Source organism: Salmo salar, chromosome ssa03, assembly GCF_905237065.1.
Source record: "Salmo salar chromosome ssa03, Ssal_v3.1, whole genome shotgun sequence".
Classification (NCBI taxonomy): Eukaryota; Metazoa; Chordata; class Actinopteri; order Salmoniformes; family Salmonidae; genus Salmo; species Salmo salar.
Genome location: NC_059444.1, coordinates 11,616,373 through 11,638,164, shown reverse-complemented (window position 1 = coordinate 11,638,164; position 21,792 = coordinate 11,616,373). Strand labels below are relative to the sequence as shown.

The window sequence follows — 21,792 nt, the reverse complement described above, 5'->3', positions numbered from 1 at the left end:
TTGTGCCGCACAAATCCATTCTCCATTGAAGTTGGAATTTAAAATGGTTAAGGTTAGTGTAAGGGTAGGAGTTAGGGTTACTATCTTGATTTACAATATTCTTCCCGAGAGAGTATAAGAAAAATAATGTAGCTACAAATGTTGGTGTAATTTAGCTATCAACAAAATTAGCAGACCATAATTTGATGTTATACTCATAGGGTTTCACGTAGACTGTTACCTTTTTGGAGGAGAAATACAAGTTTATTGCTTTTGTTTTTATTGAAACTTGATTTAACTAAAACTGAAAAAACTGTGAAATAGTGGTAAAGGGGACCGTCTTTCACAGAAGTGTGGTTGTCATAATTTCAAGGCATTATAGTTCTACCTATGTTTCTTATTGCTAGGAAAAGGTAATTGCCTACAATTACCTGCATTTAATTTACCATAATTGAGGAGCAAACATGAGTAACTCAGAAAACAGACCAAATATTGTGAGATCCAAAAATGCTGTGAAGTCCTTTCTTGGAAGTGTTGACATTGTGATGAGAAAATTGCCACAAATACCACTATGTTGCTATGTGGAAGGACATTGCCTGAATCTGTTTTTACGATGGCCGGATATCTATATCTGTATCTATATCAAGATACCCTCATTAAGGAACACTTTACCAGAGCATGGCAATAAACTGTCTCCCACTATCAAAAAACAAAATCTCATCTGCAGATAATGATTACCAGATAGGAGGCATGTCACCATCACAGTACGTATGACACATCTGAAAAGACTGTAGGAAAGCATGACTAGAGAGCCTATATAAAAAGGGAGACCACACAGGTGTCGTCAGAGAGACAGAAACGGTGTGTAGTGAATCGACAATCTACAGCATCTTGATCCACGGAGCCACCATGAAGTCCCAGTTGTTCTCTCTGCTGCTGCTGTGTGTGCTGTGTGTAGGGGAGGTTCAAATGGAGGACGCTGCGACTGTGAGAGCTGTGCGGCTCTGTGGACGGGAGTTCCTGAGGGCCGTAGTGTACACCTGTGGTGGGTCAAGGTGGAGAAGGCTTCCAGTAGAGGACATAAATGGTCAGTATCACAGAATTACATAGAACTGCATGATATTGTATCTCTATGGTTGTACTCATTATTTGAAAATCAGTGGTATAGTAGTAGGATCTGTTACAAGATTAGAAATATATCTCAAGTCTTTTGCTATATGCCATAATGTAAACTTGAATGATAAATCATCATACAACCTGCAGCTATGATGTGTGCTTGTAGATGTTTGTGAAGTTTTATAATAGTTTGCCATAGAATGAAGCAAGAACAGACACTGGTTGCCCATTGCAATATGTACATTAACAGTTTAGAAAATATTCTGAAACATTGATAACAGTTGGTGTTCTGGTTGTCCAGGAAGGGTGGACCAGAATGGTCTGAAACCATGGGGGGCCGAGCCTGTGATGGACCGGAGACGACGAGACTTGAACGAAGCCCTGACCACCGTGTGCTGTCAACTGGGCTGTCGGAAGAGTGACCTTACAATCATGTGCTAGGGGCCAATGTGCAGGCATTGGCGACTTGGCATTAATGTTTGTTGGAAAATAGTCCTTATTCAATATAGTTGGTTGGCTTCAATGGATGTCAGCTAAAGATATCATTACTTTCATTTACTTTTATCATTACTTTCAATTAAATTCCCTTATTGATCTTATTAGCAATAAACACTGGACTTGTAACCATTGTGACATCTCCTCAGATTTCTTTATTACGGTTGACCTGACTTTTATTCATTCAACAAGAGGCAATACATGTTGTACAAATGGGGCATTTTAGCTAACCAAAGCGAATGGGTTACATTCAGGAAGTAGACATTTGACTGGACAACTGTACAAAATCAATAAACTATTCAGCAAGTTATGACAAGACCAGCAAATTATTTCAACAATTTATGACACTGAAAACCCATATGGGTCATCAGTTCAATAACATTTCCACTAAATTAGGTCTATATGAGAATTGAACAGACTTTACCTCTCAGGATGAAACTTAGACTATTTCTTTAGTCTAAGTTTCTTAAAAATATAAAACATGCTCTACAAAATCTGAGAACAATATTCAAAATATGCTAGAAGACAAGACAGTGTGTGACGATGTGCCACAGTGATTGCAAAATCTATTTGAGATTTAAATGATCAGGAAATGCTGTATTATACAGTATTTGTACATTATTACACAGACAAGAACATATGTAACCAAAATGAATAATTCCCAGAAAGATATTCAGACTATGGTATGAACTTATTTCCTTTTACCTGAGATTATATTCTTATTGCCTCTGATACTTCCTTGATTCGTACAGTATGTTTGATGTTTTATCACAATGCTCTAGGCATGACCTTCATTTGAAGGTTTCCCAGCACTTCCACACAACCATTCTCCATGATATGCAAATTAACTTCATACACATGATAGACCATTTAGAATACCCACAGTCTATGGTACAAATACAGAAATAGAACATAGGCCATTTGGTTACGCTTTATTTGAAAGCTCGGCCATAGGGGTTACATAAGACTGTCGTGACAATGACATTACAGCCGGTGTCACTTTATGGCAATTGACTTAACACTGTCACGACACAAGCCAGTTGGCTAGCTTTAAGCCTGCCCAATTAGCTGATCGAAACATTATTTGTGTCATCACAGTTGTCATAAACTGACACCAACAGTCGTGATTTTTTATCAAATCTATTATGTCATGCTTATAACACTGTTATGTAGCCCTTATGACAGACTACATAAGACTATATAGGACTTGAGTACCCACAGTCCAAGACAGTCATCTGTGACCATGGGTGATGACTCACTCAAAGTAAACAGCGTAGACGTTGGCCACGGCGAAGAGAGAGCTGTTCTTGAAGGAGTGTGAGGAGAAGGTATCGTTGGAGGAGTCCCACAGGCAGCGGCTCCCGATGCGCATGTTCTGGTCACTGAGCTGTCCGATGCTGATCAGAACAATGATCTTATAACGGGGAACCATCAGATCCTTCACCCTGGCTTTGATCACCTACAGGACAAGGAAGAGTCACAGACTGAAAGGGAAAAAGGAACTCTAGCAGCTATTTAAATCTCAGCCGGACACTTTTTGGCAAGCGGGTGTTTTTATGTGGCATGACTGTGGCCATAAGCGGGTGTTTTTTTGTGGCATGACTGTGGCCATATACACTATCAGAGAGCTGTTGATTAAGCTATTTCTATTTCTATGTTAAGATCAACCATACATGACAATAAAGAAACTGCATGAAAATTGAAGCCAAAAGATGCAAGACTGGTGCCTGACAATTTGTCATAATTGTTTTATTTAACTAGGCAAGTCAGTTAACAACAAATTCTTATTTACAATGACGTCCTAGGAACAGTGGGTTAACTGCCTTGTCCAGGGGCAGAACGACAGACCTTGTCAGCTCGGGGATTCGATCTAGCAACCTTTCGGTTACTGGCCCAACGCTCCAACCACTAGGGCAACGGTAGGGCAACGGTTTTAGCTTTTGCTACGATATGACCATAGGAGTTGGCAAGATAGCAGATCTGGCTAGGGCAATGATATAGGGGTTGGTGAATGTAGAAGCAGTCTGGCATTTAGGCTACCAGTTACCACCAAATTGTACCGATACCACTCGTGTCTGAAATAATAACAAAATAAAAACTCATGAATAATTTAATGTATTCCTCTGCATAAGCAAAGGCATTATTTAATGACAATCAATATTACCTCGGATATGGTCTTTGTCATCTGCCGACAGAGCTCAGCTTCATACTTCTCCTCTTGCAGGTAACTGGCGAGCACATCCTTCAGGATGTCATTGACCGTGAGAACAGGGAAGCGTCTATGTGGTGCTATTCAAGAGGGGGGGCATAACGTTTCATACACTGTTACACTAATGCCATGTAGTTACTGAGTAACCACAATGGAATTACTCAATTATAATCCAAGTAGCTTCCAGGCTTCCTCACCGAGTGATGAACGAGACTTGGAATTATGGTAATGTAAGGCTAACAACTCCTTCAAATAGGAATGTCATTATTAGCCTGATCCCAAGTCTGTCTTGCCAACTCCTATGGTCATTGTCATGCCGAACAGAGACAGATCTGGGACCAGGCTAGCACTGGTTAACATGTGGTGAAAATAAAGGCCTCACCCAATTGGAAGGTGTTCTCCATCTGTACTGCGGGTCGAGGGTTATCGTCATGGTGACCAGGCTCATCGATATAGGATACGGTGCTTATAGAACTGCGAGTCAAGATCGATATGTATTCAGATACAGTGGAAGAACATCAAAAGGTCTGTGTTTGAGAAGTTGTCCTCAACCACTGATAGAGGGTCAGATAGTTTTCCATCTCCCTGAAGGTTGAATTAGGTTAGGACTGGGAGTAGGGCATCTACTGATCTGATCCTAGATATTTGGCTACGGCAACTTCTACCTCAAGAATTTCAATGCAACTTTAATATCATGAGGAAAAATCTCCCATCAGAAAAAAATTGAATAACTAATTGATCTGGATAAATAAAAGAAGTCGAAAATTCTTCAATAATTTGTGCTAAATGCTCAACTTCAAAAGAGTACTCACTCCTTGATCTTGCCCCCTGTTTCCTTGGCTCTGACATCATGGCTGCCAAGGGATGACACACTACCTCTCTTCTTCAGAAGACGAGCTGCCTTTTCTTTAGCTAAATCAGACATGGCTCTGCCTGTTGTCTAGCTAATCATTATAAGGGAGAAGATTTGTATTAAGCACCTAAGCACATTCAAGGCTAAAAAGATTTGTGTATCTTATAGTGTGGTTGATGGTAACCATGTCAACACAAACAGATAAATAATAACACATACAAGACATTTATCAGTTCCAACTAAGTAAATAGTATAGTAGCTATAGGCTTAAATGAGACATTAGGAGAATTCAGTCTCCTGATAGAATGTATGTAATGCAGAATGCACTGAACAGGGCAATACAGACCTACTGTTGTGCCTACTTGGAAAATGGTTTCTCCCAAAATGGGCAAACTTGCTCAGTTGTACGACAACTGATCAGGAGTGTATTCATTATGACTTGCAACGGAAACCGTTTACTGTCTAACCATTAAGGGTGTGTTCGTAAATTCAATCTGGAGTACCAGAGAGCTCTCAGAGTGTGCTCTGGGCGTTTGAAAATTCAGAGTGTTGTCATATTGTCCGTTTGTAATTTCAGAGCGTTTCTCTCTCGGAGTGTTCAGAGCGCACACTGGACGCTTGATCCGAGCTACTTCCAGACAGGAATGAGAGAACATCTCACTCTGACCATTTTACTCTACTCGCCCTAAGCAGAGCTGTTTAGGCTGTTTTCATGTTATCCAGAGCGTCGGTGACTAACTGTGCTGCTTGCAGCAATGATTCATTACGCTTTTTTTGCCGACGTTTACTAACACCGGCCATATTCAACAGGGGTTCGTCAACTCGTAAATTAGTCTGCGCTCTGGCACACTCAGACGAGAGTGCTCTGAAATCGGAGTAGATAGCCAGAGTGAATTTCCGAACACACCGTTATAAACCAAATGGAAGCAAGGAGAACAAACGAACCGAAACGGTGAGGGACCTACCCGAATTTGTCCAATATAAACTCTCGTTTTCGTTGCAAAACGTTTTCCGTTTGGCGTAAACGGTTTTTGCTACAAAACGTTTTGAACATATATATATTTTTGCAACATAATCGTCGTAATGAATACACCCCCAAGTGCAACATTTCACCCTTTAGCCCAGCTACACGACAGCAGCAGAATGTTACAACCTGTGTATTCCAAAGTTCGACAAGCAGAAACATTGAAACCTTTTTGTTCAGCTGAAAATAACAACACTCAAAATAACACTCTTACCTATTCAGAATTCACGAGTCAAAGCAGAAACATTGTAGCGATCCAGCGCATTGTGTTGTCCTGACAACCGTCCGTTTTGGAGGAGGGGTTTCCTATCCTGCACCAACTGCATTCATCGGGTTTTAAAAGGACCCTGTACAGTTTGGCGCGCGCAATACAACTGACAACAACAACAACAACAACAACGCAATGCACATTCAATAGACTATCCAAAAGAGTAGTGTATATTCATCTGCGCCTGTAACATTGGAAAATGTATAAAATAATAATAAAGACATCCATTTTCATTTCCAATATTCTCCCATTCTTTATTACCAAGTAAAACAGGTATTACATTATATTAACTTTTTATATATTTACTCTTAAAATCTTTGGATGGGAAATGTACATGGTATGTTTGCATATTCAGTGTCCTATGCAGTGAATAAAATACTGACAGAAAAAACGTTCATTTGTATTTGTGAATATTTTTAAAGGACCAGTAAGGCTCAAACAAATAAATTAAATATTGCAACCAGGACTAAAAAAGTAAAGTTGAAATACATTTACCATAGTTATTGATAATATCAAGGATAAAAAGGCTCTTTTGTCATTGGTCGTGACTCATTTTGAATATACTGATTTGGAAATAAGTAACAAAACGTGAGGTAATTCTATTACCATTGTCATAAAGTGAAAATAATACACAAACATTTTTCTCCTTGAGAGATGGGCAGGAGCAAAACAATTACAGTTACACAAAACTATTTGTTGTTGGTGTGCAAGTCGGGAGGAAACATAGGAGGACGTTACCGCAATAGTATCATGGAAGTGTGATAATGTTGTTGTGGATTCATGCCAAAGGTCAAAGGTTTAAAGGTTAAATCTTCAGGTGAAAGGTCAAACACGATGACATGACTAGAAGTTACAGTAAAAACAATCACATAGCACACGTACTATAACAGACGTAGGTCTGAATGAACCTGGTTACATTAGACTGAACTCTACACTCACTACTGTTTTCTTTACCCAGTCTTGGTCAGAATAGCATTGGATTAGGAGGGGAGGGGGGACTCTTTTGTGTGCTGCTGGACATCCTAAATGTCTTGAAATAAATGAACTAGCATTGTAGAGTAAAAAAAGGTAACCAAAAAAAATTATACTTTTGAGTAACGCAGATTTGGACAGTCAGTATTTTACAAGAAATCCACATTAGAAATAAAAGCAAAACAAAAATGTGTTCTGTAATGTATTGTAAAGGCTATCACCAACCGTATAACATAAATCTGATTTGACAGTACACAGAATCACCCATATGTCCAAAGGGATATATGAAGACGCTTCTTTCATATTTACACTTTTTTACAAATTGATTTTCAATATACTGCTATTAGAAAATGATAAAACATCTATTAACTCCACATGGTGGAAAAACAAGAAACATAACATTAGGGGCCATCGATAAATATTCATTATTATTCTATTTTAGATAAATCATTCTTCAAGCACTTTTCCATCTTCTTTGATGTCCCCCGGTTATACTTCCCAGCGGGCAAAACTGGTTGAAATGACCTCATAAAGACCTACTTCTAACCAGTAATTGATGTAATTCTAGCATTTACATTTAGCTGACGCTCTTATCCAGAGCGACTTACAGGAGCAATTAGGGTTAAGTGCCTTGCTCAAGGGCACATCTGCAGATTTTTCACCTAGTTGACTAGGGATTCAAACCAGTGACCTTTCGGTTACTGGCCCAACACTCTTAACCGCTAAGCTACCTGCCACCCTAACCAGTTGTAATGATGTCATTTCAACCAGTTATTCTTGATTAGGACTCCTGGACACAACAACTCTAAGGGACAAACAGAATCCAGAAAGAAATGTAATCTGGTCCAAGGCAACTCTGCTATTCAGCCTGTAAGGTCAACTGCTTTGTTTTTGTCATCCACAAATCAGGAAAACAATATGAACAATTACATTACATGAACCACTTGACCTCCCAGCAAAACACACAACCACCACATACATAATAACGTTGTCTGTACGTTAACTCCAAGTTGTGGGCCTCAACATGCTGGTGCAGTACCAGCTGGTACCATATCAGTTGAATCAACCCAATAAATAAAAGAAAAACATCAAAATGTCATCCTAACCCTGCACGTGGAGTTCTTGTCATAATCAATTGTTATGTCATAATCAATTGTTCTTGTCATAATCAATTGTTATGTCATAATCAATTGTTCTTGTCATAATCAATTGTTATGTCATAATCAATTGTTTTTGTCATAATCAATTGTTATGTCATAATCAATTGTTTTTGTCATAATCAATTGTCCTTGTCATAATCAATTGTTATGTCATAATCAATTGTTTTTGTCATAATCAATTGTTATGTCATAATCAATTGTTCTTGTCATAATCAATTGTTATGTCATAATCAATTGTTCTTGTCATAATCAATTGAATTATCAATGAATGATAACAGTGTCTATCTATTCACATAAATCTGTCCAGTGCATCTTCCATCCATCACCCATTCACATAGAATTCTTCTCACAAATAAGGCTGGATTACTGTATGTGCTGCCAATGATAATTGACTTTGCTAAACGGGAGTAAATGTGTTGAATCCATTATCTTTCATTATGATTTCTAAATGTTTTATTGATTAGGACGTCCAATAGCCGACGCCAATGGCGACAGCTAGTCTTACTGGGGTCCGACACATAACGAAAACATTACAGACAAAAGATTTTACAATTGACCTCAACAACCCTCAAGGTGCACAAAACGAAAAAAAAGCGGTGACTACTTGCATAAACTCCAACAGTGCGACTACTGTATTTGAGTGTGTTAAAACATAAAGCAATACCCTGGTGAACCCTTGTGGACAGTGCGTATTACATCACATCCTGTTGTTGCTGCTATGTCATCAGTTACCCCTCCCTGCTTAAGCGTTAGGTTTCAGACGTTTCTCAGTTGGTAACTTGTATCGAATGAACAATCCATAAAAAGTCTATCATCATCCTCACAGTCAAAAGCCATCATATGGTTGAAAGGGTTCCATTTTACAACAGTGGTGACTAGTTGTCCGCCAGATATTTCCCTGTAACGGAAACACAAGCAGAGTATTCAGTCAGGGGAATTCCAACTGTTTGCTATTGCTAAAGTGTTGTTGTCTTGCAAAGTGTTGTTGTCAGGGCTAGAATCAATACAATTTCAGTTCAGTTTCAAACGGGGCCCATGATCCCAGAACGTGTGACAATGACCATGGAAGTTGGCAAGACAGCACAAACCGATCTGGGACCAGGCTAGTATTTTCATGCTTCCCTCACACACAGACACTGACCTGCTGCAAATCTCTTTTTGACCAGCGAGAGCCTGTAGCCAGTCCCCACCAGCTGGATGTCACAGCCTGACAGAGTGCTGCCCTCGCTGGTGAACTGCACCGCCAACTGGGACGGCTTACTGGGACCCTCTGTCAACTGGAACCTACCCAGTAGAGCCCCCACTCCTATAGGAGAGAGAATAATGATGATGGTGATGAAGATGATGACAAAGTTGAGGCAGATGATAACAAAGACGATGAGGAGGAAGAGGAGAAAGAGGAGGAAGACAGGAGAGGAGAAAAAGGAGGAAGAGAAGGAGAAAGAGGAGGAAGACAGGAGAGGAGAAAGATGAGGAAGACAGGAGAGGAGGAAGAATGAGAGGAGAAAGAGGAGAGAGGAGAGGAGAAAGAGGAGGAAGACAGGAGAGGAGAAAGATGAGGAAGACAGGAGAGGAGGAAGAATGAGAGGAGAAAGAGGAGAGAGGAGAGGAGAAAGAGGAGGAAGACAGGAGAGGAGAAAGGAGGGAGACAGGAGAGGAGGAAGATTAGGAGAAAGAGGAGGAAGACAGGAGAGGAGAAAGAGGAGGGAGACAGGAGAGGAGAAAGATATGGAGAAAAAGGAAGAATGAGAGGAGAAAGAGGAGAGAGGAGAGGAGAAAGAGGAGGAAGACAGGAGAGGAGAAAGATGTGGGAGACAGGAGAGGAGGAAGAATGAGAGGAGAAAGAGGAGAGAGGAGAGGAGAAAGAGGAGGAAGACAGGAGAGGAGAAAGGAGGGAGACAGGAGAGGAGGAAGAGGAGGGAGACAGGAGAGGAGGAAGATGAGGAGAAAGAGGAGGAAGACAGGAGAGGAGGAAGATGAGGAGAAAGAGGAAGAAGGACAGGAGAAAGAGGAGGAAGACAGGAGAGGAGGAAGATAAGGAGAAAGAGGAAGAATGAGAGGAGAAAGAGGAGGGAGGAGAGGAGAAATAGGAGGAAGACAAGAGGAGGAGGATACAGATGAGGAAGGAGAGGAGAAAGAGGAGGAAGAAGTCACAGGAAAAGTGAAAGAGGAAGATCACCTACCTCCATTTTCAGACCTTTGGGAAAGGCTTGATATCTTCCATAGAATGTTCTGCTGTTCTGGGTTCCTTACAGAGAAAATAAAATAAAGTTATAGTTGCCTTTATTATTTCAGTGACACTAAGATTAAATACATTTAAAAACAATCTAAGTCAGCAATTAATTATCCTCACCAGGTGGCAGTGGGGATCATGGCTTGGAGTTTGGCCACGCCCCCGTCCACAGGGACCAGGAAGTGGATGTTGTGGAGGGGGGAGGGGGTGGCGGCCATGGCCTCCATGTTGTATTTGTAGTCTATTCTGAGGTCCGTGCTGGTGGTGTCGCCACGCCAACTCACCGCCAGGTTCAGGGGAGTAGACTGGATCCCCTCAGCTGCCACCTAAGACACACACACAAGCACACATAAGCACACACACATGTAAACACGCATAAGCATACACACACACACACATACGTAAGCACGCACTTCATTGCATTTGTTTAACAATTACATGCCATTGTGACTATACAGTATACACTGTATGGAATTCCATTCCATTGTGACTATACAGTATACACCGTATGGAATTACATGCCATTGTGACTATACAGTATACACTGTATGGAATTACATTCCATTGTGACTATACAGTATACACCGTATGGAATTACATTCCATTGTGACTATACAGTATACACCGTATGGAATTCCATTCCATTGTGACTATACAGTATACACCGTATGGAATTCCATTCCATTGTGACTATACAGTATACACTGTATGGAATTACATTCCATTGTGACTATACAGTATACACTGTATGGAATTACATTCCATTGTGACTATACAGTATACACTGTATGGAATTACATGCCATTGTGACTATACAGTATACACTGTATGGAATTACATGTAATAATGTGTACTATGCAGACAGTCTCACCTGATATTTGATCATGTCCACATTGTAGTAGGTTGCTTGAGGCTTCTGGTCAGCCACTCTCCTCAGGTGGCTCATCAGGTTTGGCATATTTACCCAGAATTCCTTGGTGTCCACATTGGACATGGTGGTGTCACTAAAAACAAATACATGACATGGGCATTTTGGGTTTGCTGATGGTGCAATATTACAATGACTTTATCTGATTCAGGTATATTTTCACATTATCGTGCATGTTTTCCAAGAATTTGTTTGGTGATCCTGGTAAGTGGTTTAACCAGGTTTTCAAATCACAGGGATGTCTCTCCCTAACCAATCACAGGGATGTCTCTCCCTAACCAATCACAGGGGTGTCTCTCCCTAACCAATCACAGGGATGTCTCTCCCTAACCAATCACAGGGGTGTCTCTCCCTAACCAATCACAGGGATGTCTCTCCCTTACCAATCACAGGGGTGTCTCTCCCTAACCAATCACAGGGGTGTCTCTCCCTAACCAATCACAGAGGTGTCTCTCCCTAATGAATCACAGAGGTGTCTCTCTCTAACCAATAACAGAGGTGTCTCTCCATAACCAATAACAGAGGTGTCTCTCTCTAACCAATCCCAGGGGTGTCTCTCCCTAACCAATCTGAGCCAGCGTGTCAGGCTGAACAACACATTTACCTGTGACTACATTCATGATAAAGCACAGACCTTATTGCTTAAATGTAATTATTAAAACATGTTGCTATTGGTCCTGTGAATGTCTACTATGTTTAGGGGAATCCACCAAGAGTCAATGTGTAGCTCCAATCCTGGCCACTATGGGACATCGTTTGGAACATGCCCAAAAACACAATATTGAGTCAGTGTACTGTATAATCAGCCTTACCAGCACAGTAGGTGTGGGTTGGGGAGGACCTGCTCTAGCCGGTAGTAGTTGCTGATGCTGAAGGTGAGCACGGGGGCAGACGGGTGGCTGGCAAAGTGCCTGGTGATGCCTGCTGGGAAAGACAGCACCATCTCCCCAGTGATCTTCACCACACACCTGGATCATGGAGAACAGAGCCAGCTCAGTTTTTCAGAAATGAAAAACTACAGTACCCAGAATCCATAGGGGTGCCACAAACAAACTACATTTCCCACAGAAATATCCACAGAACAATATATAGCCTAGGCACATTGTATTTCCCTGTGGGGACAACAAAAGGAGACAATACAGTTTGAAATTGAAATGAAATAGTCATACAGTAGTTGCAATATGATATATATCAACAATATCATAGCCATCTTACTTGTTGCATTTATTCTGATGAGGGTCGCTTTGCCGGCTGAAACATCATGTTGTCATGAATTTGCATTCACATCAGTATTAACTTTGATATAAATTTGACATCAATGTTGTTATTCATATCAATATCAACATTTCTACTTGTGTTAGCATTAGCCTAGCATTGAGAGGAATAGCCTAGCATCGATAGGAATAGCTAGCCTTACTTGCTGGGGTCGGCTCCTTTGAAATAGGCGTTGATGGTCTCGGTGAAGGCAGCCGCCACGGGCAGAGTGTCCTGGGCTCCCATGGTCAGTGGGCTGGGTCCTCTGGAACATCCTGACACACACACACACACACACACACACACACACACACACACACACACACACACACACACACACACACACACACACACACACACACACACACACACACACACACACACACACACACACACACACACACACACACACACAAGGTTGATCACCACATAAAAGGCACTATCTCAGTAGCAACATCCCTTCCTGTGTCTGTAACGGCCTACAGACGTGGTCAGATGAGCAGACATGCGTAAGGGAGGGAGTGGGGAAGAGCATAGAAATGACAAGATAGAAGATTGGAGAGATCATAGATAGTGAGACCAGAGAAACATGGACAGCCAGGGTAGTGCAGTACAGTACGATAGCCTCCATGCACTGGTACTAGGTCATGTTCGTTAGGCACCAAACGGACTGAAAGGGACTACCTGAACTTGTCCAATAAGAAATGCTAATTTTCCGTTTCCACTGCAGAACGTTTTTTTCCCGCATTGTGTCCTAATGAATACGACCCTGGTACGACTCACCTTCAAAAGACAAATAAAACCGGCCATGGTAAAACCATACCATGGTTGTCAGTTTTTCCTCTGTTCATGTGGAGAGGGGTAGAGGACATGGAGGGAGGGAGAGGGGGAGGGAGGGAGGGAGAGGGGGATGAGAGGCAGGCAGGAGCAGAGGAAGAGGAGAAGAGGAGAGGTGGATAGTTAATGGAGGTATAACCCCATCACAAGACAGAGGGCAAGGCCAGAGGGAGCATGATGGATGGATAGAAAGAAAGCAGCCTTGTAGTGTCTGATTGGAACATGGGAAGTGTAGATGACTGTGTGTTTAGCAGAGTGAAGATGACGGGGCGGCAGGTAGCCTAGTAGTTAGATCATTGGGCCAGTAACCGGAAGGTTGCTGGATCGAATCCCAAGCTGACAAGGTAAAAATCTGTTGTTCTGCCCCTGAACAAGGTAGTTAACCCACTGTTCCTAGGCCGTCATTGAAAATAAGAATTTGTTCTTAACTGACTTGCCTAGTTAAATAAATGTTAAATAAAAACAATTTAAAAAATGACGAGAGAGGTGTGTGTATTCATCATACTAACCAGTTTGTCCCAATACTGCTGCTCTTTAATTACTTTTATCTCTTATTCTTAGCCATATTTTTTTGAAACGGCATTGTTGGTTAGGGGCTTGTAAGTAAGCATTTCACTGTAAGGTTTACACCGGCGCATATTCGGCGCATGTGACTAATACAATTTGATTTGATTTGATGGTGAAAAAACCTGTTTCACAAAAGTCCTATTACAGGCTTCAAATGTGTGCATACTACCATTGAATGTGTTAACCCCAGAGGCATACACAGGTGAATCAGGTGTTATGGAGGATGGTAGTACCTGTAGTGGATACGGTGAGCTCTCTCCCCAGGGTGGGGGTGGAGGCTGCGCTCAGCAAGGTGATGGAGGAGGAGCTCTCGGCTCGGGCCAGGGGGGCGAAGGGAGGGGGGCTGCCGGAGACTGGGGGGCTGAAGGGCCGAGCCTGGGGGGGAGGAGAATATCAGTAGCCTGTTGCTGTACCACACATTTTCCCAACACAATGTAATGTTAGCAAAGCAGTCACAGTTAGGTTTAGTAGTATCTCTAACTTTGTGTAAATCAGTTGAAGAAAACTAATAAGAGTCACAAGTCTAACATTCTAATAGTATCTATCACATTACTAACATTCTAATAGTATCTATCACATTACTGACATTCTAATAGTATCTATGACATTACTAACATTCTAATAGTATCTATGACATTACTAACATTCTAATAGTATCTATCACATTACTGACATTCTAATAGTATCTATGACATTACTAACATTCTAATAGTATCTATGACATTACTAACATTCTAATAGTATCTATCACATTACTGACATTCTAATAGTATCTATCACATTACTGACATTCTAATAGTATCTATCACATTACTAACATTCTAATACTATCTATGACATTACTAACATTCTAATAGTATCTATGACATTACTAACATTCTAATAGTATCTATCACATTACTAACATTCTAATAGTATCTATCACATTACTAACATTCTAATAGTATCTATGACATTACTAACATTCTAATAGTATCTATGACATTACTAACATTCTAATAGTATCTATCACATTACTGACATTCTAATAGTATCTATGACATTACTAACATTCTAATAGTATCTATCACATTACTGACATTCTAATAGTATCTATGACATTACTAACATTCTAATAGTATCTATGACATTACTAACATTCTAATAGTATCTATGACATTACTAACATTCTAATAGTATCTATCACAAGTCTAACATTCTAATAGTATCTATCACATTACTAACATTCTAATAGTATCTATCACATTACTAACATTCTAATAGTATCTATCACATTACTAACATTCTAATAGTATCTATCACAAGTCTAACATTCTAATAGTATCTATCACATTACTAACATTCTAATAGTATCTATCACATTACTAACATTCTAACAGTATCTATCACATTACTAACATTCTAATAGTATCTATGACATTACTAACATTCTAATAGTATCTATGACATTACTAACATTGTAATAGTATCTATCACATTACTAACATTCTAACAGTATCTATCACATTACTAACATTCTAATAGTATCTATGACATTACTAACATTCTAATAGTATCTATCACAAGTCTAACATTCTAATACTATCTATCACATTACTAACATTCTAATAGTATCTATCACATTACTAACATTCTAACAGTATCTATCACATTACTAACATTCTAATAGTATCTATCACAAGTCTAACATTCTAATAGTATCTATCACATTACTAACATTCTAACAGTATCTATCACATTACTAACATTCTAATAGTATCTATGACATTACTAACATTCTAATAGTATCTATCACAAGTCTAACATTCTAATACTATCTATCACATTACTAACATTCTAATAGTATCTATCACAAGTCTAACATTCTAATACTATCTATGACATTACTAACATTCTAATAGTATCTATGACATTACTAACATTCTAATAGTATCTATCACATTACTAACATTCTAATAGTATCTATGACATTACTAACATTCTAATAGTATCTATGACATTACTAACATTCTAATAGTATCTATGACATTACTAACATTCTAATAGTATCTATCACATTACTAACATTCTAATAGTATCTATCACATTACTAACATTCTAATAGTATCTATCACATTACTAACATTCTAATAGTATCTATCACATTACTAACATTCTAATAGTATCTATCACAAGTCTAACATTCTAATAGTATCTATCACATTACTAACATTCTAATAGTATCTATCACATTACTAACATTCTAATAGTATCTATCACATTACTAACATTCTAATAGTATCTATCACATTACTAACATTCTAATAGTATCTATCACAAGTCTAACACATGTAAAAGTGTGCCATACCAGGTCTCCCATTGGTTTCCCAGGGGGCAGTTTGGGTCGAGAGGAGGGCCTTGTAGGAAGAGGGGGAGGGATTGGACTACCTCCTGACAGGGGCGTGGCAGGGCGAGGTGGAGAGGAGGGGCCTGTAAAAGGAAAAGGGAGGACCTATGACCCCTATTAAGATTATGACCAGCTATGACCTCTAGATCCAATAGCAATTGTAATAGAGCGATGTCAACAAATTCCATTTTCACAATGATGGCATTACCCATTCTACTTGTATTGCATTTCTATGGTTTCCTAGAGTGGTAATCTACCCCTTGTATTTCTATGTTTTCCTATGGTGGTAATCTACCCATTTTATTTCTATGTTTTCCTACAGTGGTAATCTACCCATTCTATTTCTATGTACTCACCACTGCCTGGGCATGGTCCGGGGGAAGACACCATGGGCCTGTAGGTGGGCGGGAGGAGGGGGGACGGCATGCCCCTGAAGCCCGGGTTCAGCACCACGGGCCAGGACATAAAGTCAGGCTGCTCCTCCCTAAGGAACACCAGAGGGGAAGGGATGCCTGCCCGAAGGGAGCGCTCCGCAGGCAGGGGGGGAGGGATGGGACTGGTAGGGGCAGGGGAGTACTCCAATGGGGCAGCAGGGGCAGAGGGAGCAGGGAGTACTCCAGTATCTCATCATCATCCAAAAACAGACTAGGATTGATGGCGATGCATGGCGGTGAGTCTGGGGGCAAGAAGTCGGGAGGCAGGGGAGGAACGGGTTCATTTGGAGGGGGAATGGAGATGATGGAGATGGGCGAGTCGGGGGGAGAGGAAAAGGGCGGCGGGGAGGGGGGAGGCTCATCCGGAGGAGGGCCCGGGGAGAGGCAGGGGGAGTCTGGGGTGGAGGAGAGGGAGTTGGGCGAGTCAGGAGGAGGATAGGCAGGGGGCGGAGGCGGGGCCGGTTCGTCCGGTGGGGGTGGTCTCTCATTGTTGAAGCTGACCCATCGGGGCGAGGCCCTGCCCTCATTGATCCGGGAGGATTCCATGGGGCCGAACACATCTTCCAGGTCAGGCAAGGGGGAACCTCTGTATGAGGCTGGCGATTGGACGTTCAGGTAGATGGGGGCGGGGCTTGAGACTATTCTCCCATTGTGTAAATCAGCTGTGGGAAAATAAAAGTTCAGAGATCTTCCTGAGTTCACTTCTATCAATGCTGTCCAAAGAACAATGGCAAGTGTGCACGAGGCATGGGAATATGGAAGCTGATTCATGCCAAAACAAATACAAATAAAACCATTGAGGTTTTGGCATGAATCTGCTTCCATATGGGAATTATGGTTACTAGAAAAAATAATATTACCGGAAGAATCAGACGAAGAATAGCCTTGACTAGCTGCTTGGACGTTCTTGGGAGGAAGTGGAGGAGGAGCTACAAAGAGAGTGACACTGTTATATAATGTTGCCGGAGGGGATTGCTGCCGTTATACGGGCTCCTAACCAACTGTGCTATTTTGATGCTTTTTCGCATTGTTTGTAACTCATTTGGTACATAATGTTGCTGCTACTGTCTCTTGTGACCGAAAAGAGCTTCTGGATATCAGAATAGCGATTACACACTTTGAACTGGACAAATATTTTTTATTTAATGAGTCCGATGCGAAGGATTTATTGCTTTGCAAAGACAAGGCCCAAATCCCCGTCATCAGCATGAAGAAAAGACGGAGGAAAAGGGGGAGGAAGATGGGGTGCCTTATAAGATTTTGCAGACGAATAGGTAAACCATTAGTTCTCTCTGTATTATTGGCCAACGTGCAATCCTTGGAAAACAAACCGGAAAATGTACAATTAAGACAATCCTACCAACGGGAAATTAAAAACGGAAATATCTTATGTTTAACCGAGACGTGGCTGATCGACGACACGGATAATATAGAGCTAGCTGGCTTCTACGTGCATCGGCAGGACAGAGCAGCTACGTCTGGTAAGACGAGGGTGGGGTGTGTGTCTATTTGTCAATAACTGCTGGTGCGCGATGTCTAACATTAAAGAAGTCTTGACGAATTGCTCGCATGAGGTAGAATACCTCATGATAAGCTGTAGATCACACGATCTACCTAGAGTTCTCATCTATATTATTCATAGCCGTCTATTTACCACCACAAACTGATGCTGGAACTAAGACCGCACTCAACGAGCTGTATAAGGCCATAAGCAAACAAGAAAATGCTCATCCAGAAGTGGCGCTCCTAGTGGCCCGTGACTTTAATGCAGGAAAACTTTACTTAATTTCTACCAGCCTGTCACATGTGCAACCAGAGGAAAAAAAACTCTAGACCACCTTTACTCCACAGACAGAGACGCATACAAAGCTCTCCCTTGCGCTCCATTTGGCAAATTTGACCATAATTCTATCCTCCTGACTCCTGCTTACAAGCCAAATTTTAAAGCAGGCAGTACCAGTGACTCGCTCAATACAGAAGTGATCAGATGACGCGGATGCTACGCTACAGGACTGTCTGGATTGTCACAGACAGGACTATCACAGATTGCACTACCACAGAATATGTTCCGGGATTCATCCAATGCATTGAGGAGTATACCACCTCAGTCACCGGCTTCATCAATAAGTGCATCGACGACGTCGTCCCCAAAGTGACCGTATGTACATTTCCCAACCAGAAGCCATGGATTACAGGCAACATCCGCACAGAGCTAAAGGCTAGAGCTGCCGCTTTCAAGGAGTGGGACACTATCCGGACGCTATTAAGAAATCCCGCTATGCCCTCAGACAAACCTTCAAACTGGCAAAGCGTCAATACAGGACTAAGATTGAATCCTACTACATCGGCTCTGACGCTCGTCAGATGTAGCAGGGCTTGAAAAATATTACGGACTACAAAGGGAAACCCATCCGCGAGCTGCCCAGTGACACGAGCTTACCAGACAAACTAAATGCCTTTTATAATTAGTTCGAGGCAAGCAACACTTAAGCATGTATGAGAGCATCAGCTGTTCCGGACGACTGTGTGATCACGCTCTCCGTAGACAATGTGAGCAAGACCTTTAAACAGGTCAACATTCACAAAGCCGCGGGGCCTAACGGATTACCAGGATGTGTACTCAAAGCATGTGCGGACCAACTGGCAAGTGTCTTCACTGATATTTTCAACCTCTCCCTGACCAAGTCTGTAATAACAACATGTTTCAAACAGACCACCATAGTCCCTGTACCCAAGAAAGCAAATGTAACCTGCTTAAATGATTACCACCCCCTGGCTCACATCAACACCATCATGCCGGAAACCCTAGACCCACTCCAATTCGCATACCTCCCCAACAGATCCACAGATGATGCAATCTATATTGCACTCCACACTGCCCTTTCCCACCTGGACAAAAGGAACACTTATGTGAGAATGCTATTCATTGACTACAGCTCAGCGTTCAACACCATAGTGCCCTCAAAGCTCATCACTAAGCTAAGGATCCTGGGACTAAACACCACCCTCTGCAACTGGATCCTGGACTCCCTCCCCCAGGTGGTAGGCAACAACTCATCTGCCACGCTGATCCTCAACACTGGGGCCCCTCAGGGGTGCGTGCTCAGTCCCCTCCTGTACTCCCTGTTCACCCACGACTGCGTGGCCAAGCACGACTCCAACACCATCATTAAGTTTGCTGATGACACAACGATGAGACAGTCTATACGGAAGAAGTCAGAGACCTGGCAGTGTGGTGCCAGGACAACAACCTCTCCCTCAATGTGAGCAAGACAAAGGTGCTGATCGTGGACTATAGGAAAAGGAGGGCCGAACAGGCCCCCATTAACATCGACGGGGCTTAAGTGGAGCGGGTCGAGAGTTTCAAGTTCCTTGGTGTCCACATCACCAACAAACTATCATGGTCCAAACACACCAAAACAGTTGTGAAGAGGGCAAGACAACAGCTTTTCCCCCTCAGGAGACTGACAAGATTTGGCATGGGTCCCCAGATCCTCAAAAAGATCTACAGCTGCACCATTAAGAGCATCCTGACCGGTTGCATCACCGCCTGGTATGGCAACTGCTTTGCATCCGACCGTAAGGCGCTACAGAGGGTAGTGCGTACGCCCAGTACATCACTGGGGCCAAGCTTCCTGACATCCAGGACCTATATACTAGGCAGTGTCAGAGGAAGGCCCAAAAAAATTGTCAAAGACTCCCGTCACCCAAGTCATAGATTGTTCTCCCTGCTACCGCATGGCAAGCAGTACAGGAGTGCCAAGTCTAGGACCAAAAGGCTCCTTAATTAACAGCTTCTACCCCCAAGCCATAAGACTGCTGAACAATTAATAAAATGGCCACCCGGACAATTTACATTGACCCCCCCCCCCCTTTGTTTTTACACTGCTGCTACTAACTGTTTATTACCTATGCATAGTCACTTTACAAATTAACCTCGACTAACCTGTACCCCCGCACATTGACTCGGTGCCGGTACTCCCTGTATATAGCCTCCGTTATGGAATTTTCTTGTGTTACTTTTAGATTTTTTTGGTTTATTTAGTAAATATTTTCTTAACTCTATTTCTTGAACGGCATTGTTGATTAAGGGCTTGTAAGTAAGCATTTCACGGTAAAGTCTACACCTGTTGTATTCGGCGCATGTGACAAATACAATTTGATTTGATTTGACTTGGTCAAACGACTTGCATTTTGTACAACAGTTAGTCTACAGTACTACGGCACTAAAGGGTGTTAACACTTAGTAACACACTATTGACTATAACATTGGTCTCAAACTGGTGGCCTGTGGGCCATATGCGGACAACAAGCTGATTTAAATGCGGCACGCCGTTGTGTTAGCAAATGTCATATAATACCACAATCATGACTGATATAAATGATATAGTGGGGGCTTACCTCCTGTTGGAAAGTTTCTGATCAAAGGGGAGTCAGAGTCTGGTCTGGAGTCACACCATGCATCAGCCTCTATATAGACTACTATGATACACAAAGAAAGGATATAAACATGGTTAATCACACCTCAGTGGTAACAAACAACTGACACACATTCAGATACCCTTATGTAAAAACACAAAGACACACAACACACACATCCAGTCAGAAAGACTAATCTTATGAGAGTTACCATCATTTCTGTTACTATCGTATCTGTGTGTCTCATAGGTCGTCTCATGAGGAGGCCCGAAGAAAGCTGGGGATGCTCTGTGATTCTGGGATACTCTCTCACTGGAAGAGATGGTAAGTAAATGTGATTTTAAAACTGTGATATTCAAGATTTCAGCGATGTACTTGTATTTTGTTACTTAATTGAATTTAATAGCCTAATTGTTTTCCCAAACAAAACATTTATCAGACCCAACACAAATTCTATCAATAGAGTACATAGCAAATATGGTAGCCTGTTTGTTGTGTCAGCGTTGGCACAGTTTTGAACTCTGACCTTTGTGTCTCAGGGGCGGGTCTTGGCGTAGGGGTGGAGCGTCTGGGTCTGGCAATCTCCTCTCCTGGAAAGAACAACCAGTGATATTAAATTATATACAGTATATCATCATATTATACTGTATCCTATATT

General features: G+C 41.6%; 3 protein-coding genes across 3 annotated transcripts in view; 1 reads left to right on the top strand and 2 right to left on the bottom strand.

Moving 5' to 3' along the window:
* The first annotated feature begins 765 nt into the window (after positions 1–765).
* LOC106598496 (relaxin) lies at positions 766–1,725 on the top strand. Its single transcript, XM_014189543.2, has 2 exons — positions 766–1,066; positions 1,397–1,725. The coding sequence occupies exons 1-2, from the start codon at positions 889–891 to the stop codon at positions 1,534–1,536; spliced, it is 318 nt and encodes a 105-aa protein (XP_014045018.1). The 5' UTR covers positions 766–888; the 3' UTR covers positions 1,537–1,725.
* On the bottom strand, positions 1,717–6,025 carry dynlt5 (dynein light chain Tctex-type family member 5). Its single transcript, XM_014189539.2, has 5 exons — positions 5,891–6,025; positions 4,612–4,743; positions 4,182–4,273; positions 3,755–3,879; positions 1,717–3,049 (listed from the first exon to the last, which is right to left on the bottom strand). Exons 2-5 carry the CDS (start codon positions 4,722–4,724, stop codon positions 2,846–2,848), a joined length of 534 nt encoding a protein of 177 aa, XP_014045014.1. The 5' UTR covers positions 4,725–4,743; positions 5,891–6,025; the 3' UTR covers positions 1,717–2,845.
* A 146-nt stretch (positions 6,026–6,171) lies between these two features.
* Positions 6,172–21,792, bottom strand: part of LOC106598456 (SH3-containing GRB2-like protein 3-interacting protein 1) — a 70,704-nt gene continuing 55,083 nt past the window's right edge. The window contains exons 11-25 of the mRNA XM_045714911.1: positions 21,661–21,724; positions 21,346–21,446; positions 21,117–21,197; positions 17,576–17,644; positions 16,739–17,377; positions 16,638–16,697; positions 16,243–16,364; positions 14,129–14,270; positions 12,655–12,766; positions 12,050–12,205; positions 11,181–11,313; positions 10,430–10,635; positions 10,260–10,324; positions 9,218–9,382; positions 6,172–8,974 (exon numbers count right to left, since the gene is read on the bottom strand). Coding sequence (XP_045570867.1) covers positions 8,952–8,974; positions 9,218–9,382; positions 10,260–10,324; positions 10,430–10,635; positions 11,181–11,313; positions 12,050–12,205; positions 12,655–12,766; positions 14,129–14,270; positions 16,243–16,364; positions 16,638–16,697; positions 16,739–17,377; positions 17,576–17,644; positions 21,117–21,197; positions 21,346–21,446; positions 21,661–21,724 — 2,138 coding nt within the window. The 3' untranslated portion in view covers positions 6,172–8,951. The remainder of the gene's footprint in view (positions 8,975–9,217; positions 9,383–10,259; positions 10,325–10,429; positions 10,636–11,180; positions 11,314–12,049; positions 12,206–12,654; positions 12,767–14,128; positions 14,271–16,242; positions 16,365–16,637; positions 16,698–16,738; positions 17,378–17,575; positions 17,645–21,116; positions 21,198–21,345; positions 21,447–21,660; positions 21,725–21,792) is intronic.

Coding starts and splice junctions, on each gene's coding strand:
- LOC106598496 (XM_014189543.2), top strand. CDS start 889: ATGAAGTCCCAGTTGTTCTCTCTGCTGCTGCTGTGTGTGCTGTGTGTA. Junction 1,067..1,396: donor TCCAGTAGAGGACATAAATG/GTCAGTATCACA, acceptor CTGGTTGTCCAG/GAAGGGTGGACCAGAATGGT.
- dynlt5 (XM_014189539.2), bottom strand. CDS start 4,724: ATGTCTGATTTAGCTAAAGAAAAGGCAGCTCGTCTTCTGAAGAAGAGA. Junction 3,880..4,181: donor GGAGAACACCTTCCAATTGG/GTGAGGCCTTTA, acceptor CCTCTTGAATAG/CACCACATAGACGCTTCCCT. Junction 3,050..3,754: donor TGACAAAGACCATATCCGAG/GTAATATTGATT, acceptor CTTGTCCTGTAG/GTGATCAAAGCCAGGGTGAA.